The sequence below is a fragment of the Galeopterus variegatus genome, unplaced genomic scaffold (genome assembly GCF_000696425.1).
Source record: "Galeopterus variegatus unplaced genomic scaffold, G_variegatus-3.0.2 Scaffold32, whole genome shotgun sequence".
NCBI classification, from domain to species: Eukaryota; Metazoa; Chordata; class Mammalia; order Dermoptera; family Cynocephalidae; genus Galeopterus; species Galeopterus variegatus.
Genome location: NW_007726143.1, coordinates 1,338,474 through 1,346,985, shown reverse-complemented (window position 1 = coordinate 1,346,985; position 8,512 = coordinate 1,338,474). Strand labels below are relative to the sequence as shown.

The 8,512-nt window shown below is 57.0% G+C and overlaps 1 protein-coding gene across 2 annotated transcripts; it reads right to left on the bottom strand.

The window, feature by feature from the left end:
* Nucleotides 1–722: 722 nt before the first annotated feature.
* IRX6 (iroquois homeobox 6) lies at nt 723–7,878 on the bottom strand. 2 transcript variants are annotated; one of them, XM_008570148.1, is made up of 6 exons: nt 6,515–7,878; nt 5,244–5,501; nt 3,984–4,093; nt 3,519–3,826; nt 2,118–2,726; nt 723–1,189 (listed from the first exon to the last, which is right to left on the bottom strand). In XM_008570148.1, the coding sequence occupies exons 1-6, from the start codon at nt 6,557–6,559 to the stop codon at nt 1,182–1,184; spliced, it is 1,338 nt and encodes a 445-aa protein (XP_008568370.1). In that variant the 5' UTR covers nt 6,560–7,878; the 3' UTR covers nt 723–1,181. The 2 variants fall into 2 exon arrangements, with proteins under 2 accessions (XP_008568370.1, XP_008568376.1); XM_008570154.1 differs by having other exon boundaries at nt 730–1,186; nt 6,515–7,087.
* Between the last annotated feature and the right edge of the window lie 634 nt (nt 7,879–8,512).

Here is an 8,512-nt window from a genome sequence, read left to right as displayed (position 1 = left end):
AGGGGCCCAGCATGTGGCAGATGCGAGTCCCCAAGGATGCAGCCGCTAGGGGCACAGGGCAGCTGCCTTTCTAACTGTCTTCCCGTCTCCATCAGCTTCCCAGATCTCCCCTCTAGGTCACTGCCTCGGGTCCCTCTTTCCCTGGAGGACGAACCCAGGCAGCCTCAAGCAGCCGGCACCGCGCGGGCATCTTTAAATCTCTCATCCGCCGCCCCCACCGCCCCTCCGCCAGACACCGCTCGCGAGGGGGACAGAGCCCCCTTCTCTGCCCGTCAGCTCCCATTGGTTGGCCTGTACCGGAAGTGTTTGCTGACACTTTTGATTAAACGGAAAGAATGCGCCCTCTCGCCTCACATGCGGGTTGCCCGACTTTGCCTTTAGGTTCGACGAGAGGAGCGCGGCCTTCCTCGTCCCTCCCTGCAATAAGCTTACAACCCAAGTACCAACCCGGAAACAAATGCAGCTTCCAGACACATATCCTGACATGTGTCCCACGCACACGAACCAGCAGGGTAGTCAGCCTGGCTCAGCGGGTTGGTTGCGCAGCGTCGGGTCCGCTGAGGGGCAGACGCCAAGGCCTTGTCCCTTACCTTGTCAGTTTCTCTCCCCACTATGAAATGGACTGAGGTCTGCAGCCCACACCGCCCTGTCCCTGGCTGCATTCCATTTTTCTCTCCACCCTTATCTCGCCAAGCCCCCTGGCACAGATAGGACACACAGCTTGGGTTTGGATTGGTCATTTTTAAGGATACAAGGAGTAGAGTGGGGAAGGGGGAGAAAACGCACTGGTCCTTAGGGGCCAGATCAGCGATGAAGTTACAAAGTGAGGGGGATGAGGATGAGGGGCAGGGGTGAGCAGGAGAGGAAGTGGCTTCAGGCCCTGAATCCAGAGCAGGGAGACTTGGTGGAGTCAGTGCTCCTGGCAGACTTGCCCAGTCTACCACTTGGCCTTCCCTAAGGTGCCCTGCCACCCCATCCATGGGACTTGATAGGGTACATGTCTGCCCACCACCCCCATCTTGCGTGCAAGGACAGCTGCTAGGAGGGTTTCTGTGTATCTGTCTCTTAGGCGAAGTGAGAGTTCCTGGTCTGTGGCAAGGTCTTCCAGCTTCTTAGCGTGGAGGTGAGTTCAAAGAGTGGGGCCCATTTCCAAGATTCTTCTGCAAATCGCAGTTATTGTGCTAACCTGCTGAGAGAGGAAAGGTTGATTAAAACCGAAGGCCACTTCATGGCGAATACTAGGAAACCAAAGGTCAGCCGTGTCTCATCCAAAGGGAAGCAAAGGTCTAGAGGTAAATTGCCTGCCAGAGGTAACATTTGGACCTGTTATGTGTAAATTCAAATAACAGTGTAACCCAATTTTCTAAACCAGTAGCTAATCCTGAGAGAAATTACTGCAAAGAGCTGAATCTGATAGCAGTCTAATGGTTAAGGAATATCCCTGTGTGGGGTGAAATTCCCTTCCACCAGGCCCATAGCTCAGCAAAAGAACCAGCCAGGGTCAAAGGACACTGGCAGTCACAGTCTGTTTGGGGATGGGCCCTTGGGGGTGAGTGGTCTCCAGGGACAGCACCAACCTTGGGCTTCCAAGTTGAACACAGGAGTATGTCTATAATCCCCAGGAGTTTTAGTGGGCCAAAGAGAGTGCTGTGGGTTAAACTTAAGCGCTGACCTTGAATCCATAGTATGTGGCTACCCCAAAGTACTGATGCCTGCCCAGTCCCAGAAAACACTTGGTAATCAGCACAGCAGGGAGACAGCTGGGCTCCTCCTAAGGGGTCAAAGGCTTGGTGATGTACACCTGGTACATTTGGCAGAACACTGGACCTCAAAGGCAGAGATCTAGGTTGTCCATCTCTTCAACGACTTTCTAAGTAATGCTAGGTAAATTTCTGTCTCCCTCTGAATTTATTACTATTACAGTATTTGGCTTTAAAATGAGAGGGGACTAGAACTTTTATCTCTAAGCTTCCGTTTGAAAGAGTCTTGTGGAACAATCTCGTGACAGGTCTGCACTTGGGCACGCAGGAGAGGCAGAAAGAGGGTGCAACGACTGGGCAGAGTGGTGGTGGGCATCTTTTGGACAGACACCCCCAGCGCTGTCGGGGGCCCACTACCTTCTGCTCCGGACGGGTGCTGACACTGCACTGCAGGCTCCCTCTGCCGCGGGCAGGGCACACAGTTCAGCGGCAGCCCCTGCAGGGCAAACGTGGGGTTTCCAAAGGCTTTGGCTACGCGGGAAGACTCATCGCACGCGGAGTCTCTGGGGATCGCAGCTCGCCCGGCGTAGCCTGGAGGCTGTCCGCAAATCAAATGGCACTCAGGACTTCGCGGTCTGGGCCGGTTTGGGGGTGCACATTCAACAATGCTGGCTGCTGCAGTGTGCGCCAGAGACCAGATGCGCGGTTTCTGGCTGCAAGGGTAGTGCATGGTCAACGTGGGGCCCCCTGTCTCGGGGGCGAGGAAATCAGCTTCTCCTGATCCGGGGAGCTCATTGAAGGAGAAGCGGGGCGCCGCCAGGCTGCACTCCCTGCGTTCCATTCGGCCTTCTCGAGCTGCTGCGCATGGAGCGGGCAGCGACTGTGCGCTCTTATGGAACTCCGCCAGCCTGTCCGCAGCTGTGGCTACTCCCTCCTCTTCTTCGGCTTCTTCCTCTTCCTCCTCTTCCTCCAGGTCTTCTAGGTCACTCAGCGGGAGCCCCCGGGCCTCCTGGCTTGCAATAACGTCTGTAGGAAATCAAGAGCGAGTGAGAAAAGCTCCAGGGCCCAAGGGAAATCCTCGGGAGTGCCCACCCCTGAGAAGCTTTTAGCAAGACGCGCCCTGCACTCAGGGCATTCTCGTGTAATTCACCAGACCTGCCACGCTGTCCCTTACACTTGCCCCAGGGCAGGCCGCCCGCCCCTGGGAAAGAATTCCCGCCCCAGCCCCGCCCCGCCCCTTCGAACACTCCTCCTCTCGCGTGCAGCGCCGAGCCAAGGAAACGCCACTTTGAGCGGAGTCCCTGATCTTAGTTTCTCAATTGTGAAAAAGCGGGGCACAGTTTTACCCAACTCAGGACCCACAGGTAGCTGCTGTTATATTATTTAATTCAACAATTATTTACTGAGTGTCAACTATGGGCCCGACTCCATTTAGGCGTTTCGGTATTTCGGTATTCAGCAGTGAGTTGGACAACCAGTGGAGCTGACCTTGTAAAGGAGGTAGACAGACGTCGCGTATGTAGACGTTCTCATAGTGATAAGTATGGCAAAGGAAATAAAACTGGCTGGCGTGATAGAGAAAAACTGGGAAGCTACTTTGGCTTGGGTGAGGAGGGAAGGCCTTTCTAAGGTAATATCTTGAAGGTGAGAAGAAGCCGTTTCTGTAGGGAATTCCAGGCAGAGGGAAGCGCATAGGCAAAGGTCCTGAGGCACGCAGCGGAGCACCTCTAGGAGAACCTACCTCATGGCTTCGAAAGACCGATCAGACTGCTTGATGGCTTGTAAAACCCACAGGGTAGGGGTGAACATTTTCAGTACCTTTGGTGTCCCCGTTGGGGCAGCCTGGTGATTCCTCTGCCCCGCCCTCCGCCTTCCTCTCCTCCCCGCCTTTGTTCTTGGGCGCCCACGTCATCTTGTTCTCCTTCTTGAGGCGCCGGCGCGCGTTGGCGAACCAGGTGGACACCTGGGTGAGGGTCATCTTGGTGATGATGGCCAGCATGATCTTCTCGCCCTTGGTGGGGTAGGGGTTCTTGCGGTGCTCGTTGAGCCAGGCCTTGAGCGTGCTGGTGGTCTCTCGGGTGGCGTTCTTCCGGCGCCCAGCCCCGCTCAACTCCACGGAGCCATACCTGTGGGCAGAACTCAACTCAAGTTTTAGGTTGGGAACGAGGGGCTGGGGGCGGGGGACAGTCTGCGACCTGGAAGTGTGGTTCTGCTCCCATCCTCTTGCACCCCACCTTGGCACGGGATGTGCTTTGCCAGCCACCAAGGCACCCCACTTCTTACCGGTCATATTGGTACTGCCCCAGAGTGGTTTCATAGGAATAATAGGCTCCTGGTTGTGCCAGGCTGGGTGTAAAACTCCCTGCAGCTTCCTTAAATTCATACTGTGGATTCTGTGGGAGAGGAAGAGAGAATTCAGGACTACATTTGGGGAGGAGGCAGATAGTAGCTAAGGGTGTGGACTCTGGGGTCAAGTCTGATTCAAATCCTGGTACCACCACTTGCATTGACTGTGTGACGTTGGGCACAGTTGTCTAACCGCTCTGTGCCTCAGTTTCTCCTATAGGTTATTGAAGACCGAGACCGTGTTGGTGGAACGCTTGGCAGAATCCCTGGCACAGCATAAGCAGTGGTTAAATATTAGCTGCTATTGCTGTTAGGGCTCTTGTCCATCCCTCCACTCTCCCAGCTGGGCACTTCCCCACTTTACTCTCCTTCCAGAGCTCTTCCCTAGCCCTTTGTATCTTTGAGATTTGGGGTAAGTTATCTGAACCCCTCTGCATCCCCGTTTGAGTATCTGTAAATTGTAAATAGTGATGACTTGCATACCCTACAGAATTAATAGAAGTACAAATGTTTTCTAAACAATATAGAGTGCTGCAAACTGTAAAATTCTATAAAGACATACTTTTTTTCCCCCTTATACACAATACTAACCATTTCCTTTCTTAGGAGTTGTGTGTCCCTCCTTGATTTTCCCTGGAGATGTCACATTGGATTTCACCTGCTGCTGCTGCTCTGCCCCTGGGCCGCTCGTGTTTGGGCGCTTAGACCCAGGCCCCACCCCAGTACTCACCAGCGCCCCATACAATGCGGGCGGCTCCGGGCCATAGGACAGGTAGCCAGGGTAGCTCTGGGCAGCTGCAGCGGCCGCGTAGGGGGCTCCATAGATGCCCAAGGCAGCACCCAGCTCTGGCCGCGCACTGCCCAGCAGCCGGCTATTGCAGGGTGCGTCTGAACCCCTCTGCATCCCCGTTTGAGTATCTGTAAATTGTAAATAGTGATGACTTGCATACCCTACAGAATTAATAGAAGTACAAATGTTTTCTAAACAATATAGAGTGCTGCAAACTGTAAAATTCTATAAAGACATACTTTTTTTCCCCCTTATACACAATACTAACCATTTCCTTTCTTAGGAGTTGTGTGTCCCTCCTTGATTTTCCCTGGAGATGTCACATTGGATTTCACCTGCTGCTGCTGCTCTGCCCCTGGGCCGCTCGTGTTTGGGCGCTTAGACCCAGGCCCCACCCCAGTACTCACCAGCGCCCCATACAATGCGGGCGGCTCCGGGCCATAGGACAGGTAGCCAGGGTAGCTCTGGGCAGCTGCAGCGGCCGCGTAGGGGGCTCCATAGATGCCCAAGGCAGCACCCAGCTCTGGCCGCGCACTGCCCAGCAGCCGGCTATTGCAGGGTGCGCAGCACAGAGTCGGCGCCACGGTGGACCCAGAAGCCACATCTGAGACCGAGCGTGGGGCGGATTCGCAGCAAGTGGCGCTGGAACTTGCAGACACCAGAAACTACGGGGGCGAGAAAGGGGGCACTGGATGTCACAGACCTGTGCCTCCCGCTGGTGGGAGCCAGAGGCAAGGAAGGATCGCTCTTTCATTCTACATTAACTACACGCCGCCGTTTGCTGAGCATTCTTTTGGGTGCTGGGAGGGGAATTATCCGAAGGCAATTTACTCAAACTGCCCTCATAGATGCGCCTACACCATCGCTAAGGCTCCAGGGTCCCAGGCGGTCTGAGAAATGTGAACATTCTGAAACTTGAATTAGAAAGGCCAAATCCTCTGCTCCTACCTCTTCCCCGCTTATGGGATGCTACAAGGGCGGAGCTAGAAGTTGGCCTTAGAGACCATCATCAATGTCTCATTCCTACTCCCATTTTATAGATAGGGAATCGAGGACCAGAGAGTGTGAGACTTGTCCAAGATCACACAGCAGGTCAAAGGTCGAGATAGCTCTAGATGGCAGGAAAATATACCCCACTCTCTGGAGAAAAAACAGGAGGCAGTGGTGAGTGAACCCAGAATTTCCCCAGCAAACCCTTGTCATTGTATGACACACACCCTGGTTTAGAAAATCGAGGGAACCAGAGACAGAGCCCAAGGTTGGACGTGCCCAAGGAAGGGGGAGGATAAGAACAGAGATCAACAAATGAACAATATGGGGAGAAGGACAGAGCCCTGGCCTGGAAGTCTTTTTTTCTGATACTCTCTGGGCCACCTCAGACATCTGTACAAGGAAGAGGTCTGACTGGAAGATCCCTGAGATCCCACCCACCACACTGGGTGTGTGGTAAAAATGCCCACGTTTCGGGTCACAGGATTTTCCAGCATGCACTTGGGAAGTGCAACGTTCTGTCAGGGACTGGGGATGTCAGAGGCGGCTGTGGTACATTACCCTGGTCCTTGCTCCTTCTGGCTTCCCCTGGGACACGAGAGGAGAGGAAGAAGCTCAGGACAGGTGCATGCACTGGGCGCCCTCTCCACCCAGTCTGCCCCCCACTCCCCCTGGAGGCGCCTCTTACCTGGGAAGCGCCGCCGTACGGGTGTCCAAAGTGCGGGAAGGACATGGTGGCTGTCCCCGGCCCGCCTCCCTCTTCTCTTGCGAGTTCCCGTCTTAGCCCCGCGGTTCGGCGCCCCCAGTCGTGCGGCGCCTCGGTTCCTTACACGGCTGTGGACGCCCAGCGTCGGTTCCTCGGCCCGCTTGGCGCGACTGGCGGCAGAGCCGAGGGCAGCCCTGCTGCCGTGCCCTGCGCTCCGCAAGGCGCCCCTCCGGCCCGTAGGGTCCGGAAGACAGAAGGGCCCATGGATGGGCAGGAGAAGGAAGAAGGTGCGGGTTCCCAAAGGCGCGCGGTGGCGAGGTGAGTCGCGGCGCGGGGCTGTGAGGCTCCCGAGATGTCCCAATCCAAGGTGGCCAGAGGCTCGATGTGACGTCACGGTAATCCCGGGCCGCCAGACGGGACCCCGGGCCCCGGGGCCCCGGGTCACCAAGCGTGCCAAGTGCAGCCAGCCCGTGCGCGCGCGCGCACTCTCACCCACGCTCACACTTGCTCGGGGAGGTTTGTGCAGCTGGTGAGGAACCTCAAAGACCCTGACCCTCTCTGCTCGGCGCTGGATTCTACCCCTTTTCGCCTCAAGCTGACGCGCGCGCACACACATACAATCTCTCCAAATTACCCGGGAGAAGTAGGAGAAACGCCTCCCTCTGCGCCGCGCAGGCCCCGGGCGCTCACCTCCTCCCTTGCAGCCCAGAGGAGGCGAGAAGCAACCGAGGCGGCGAAGGAGGAGAGAATATAAAAGAAAAGACAGGAGAAAAGTGGGGGAGAAAGGCAAGAGGGAAAGGGGGGTGGGAGGAGAGAGACGAGGAGTCTAAGGGAACAGAGGCGCGCGGGGGCGGGGAGGGATCTGGGGTGGGCGAAGGCTGGGCGGAGGCTGAGCACTGGCAGGTGGAGGAGAGCAGAGGCTCGGGGGAGAAGCCTCCAGCCCGGCTCCTCCGCCCCTCCGCTGCAGGAAAGTTTGTTCGCGCCACAGGCCCGGAGCTCGTTGAAGCAGCTCCGAGCAGAGTCGGTGGATCCCACTGGTCGGCCCATCTTGGTCCTTGGGGATCTGGCTCCACTCCTCAGTCTCCCCAGGACGCTGGCTAGATTCCAGCTCTCCAAGTCCTGGCCTTGGCCAGGGCCTTGACCCTGAGGCTTCTCTGCAGCGCCTGGCCCTCGAATAGGCCGAATAGCGCCCCCTCGAGGCGGAGGTTCAGGACCCCGCGGCCATGGCCTGGCAACGCGCCAAGTCTGACCCCTGAATCTGCAGACCGCGGGCTAGGACCCTGGGGCATCTCCTCCGAAGGCGAAGGCGAGGCTTCACTGCCTCGCACGCGCAGCCCGCTGTGTCCGCGGGGAAGCCGGGGAGCTTGAGGAAGGTGCCGTGGCCGGGCTGCAGCCGCTGCGCTCCGCTGGGGGTGGCGCTGGCGAGCCGCAGTGGAGACTGCAGGAGGGAGGCCCATTCCCTGCTCTCCGCCCGGACGCCCTGCTGGGCCCCGCGGTCTGACCACCCCACTCCAACATCCAGGGGTCTTCAAAGGGATAGGAGTAGGGGGACCTCGTAGGTGCCCGGGAGGGGGCTGAGTGCTCCAGGCCTGGCCCCCCGCACAGGGCCAGTTTGCTAGCGCTGTAGACTGCACATAGGAAGGCTCAATCTCTAGGCCTGGAGCTACCCATCTGAGGGCCTCCGATCTGGATCTGCAACTTCTGGGGACAAAAAGCGGCGGCCGGTCTGGTGGGGTCAAGTTTTCGGCGGGTGCTGCTGGGATCCGGTGGGGTTTGCAGGCCAGAAAGCCTCACCTTTCCCTCAAGGGGTCGCCGCACTTTACACTTTATAAAATGCTCTCCCAGGCCCTCACTGCAACTCTCCTGAGTAGTCATGAGTGTTGTTAGTTCAAGGGCCCAGTTTTATTTTGTAGTTGAGAAGCAAGAACGTGTGGCCCAGAGGATAGCAACAGCTCTGGGTTCTAACAAATAGAGGAGGAA

Coding starts and splice junctions, on each gene's coding strand:
- IRX6 (XM_008570148.1), bottom strand. CDS start 6,559: ATGTCCTTCCCGCACTTTGGACACCCGTACGGCGGCGCTTCCCAG. Junction 4,094..5,243: donor CCGCATTGTATGGGGCGCTG/GTGAGTACTGGG, acceptor CCTCTCCCACAG/AATCCACAGTATGAATTTAA. Junction 2,727..3,518: donor CCCCAACGGGGACACCAAAG/GTACTGAAAATG, acceptor GATTTCCTACAG/ACGTTATTGCAAGCCAGGAG.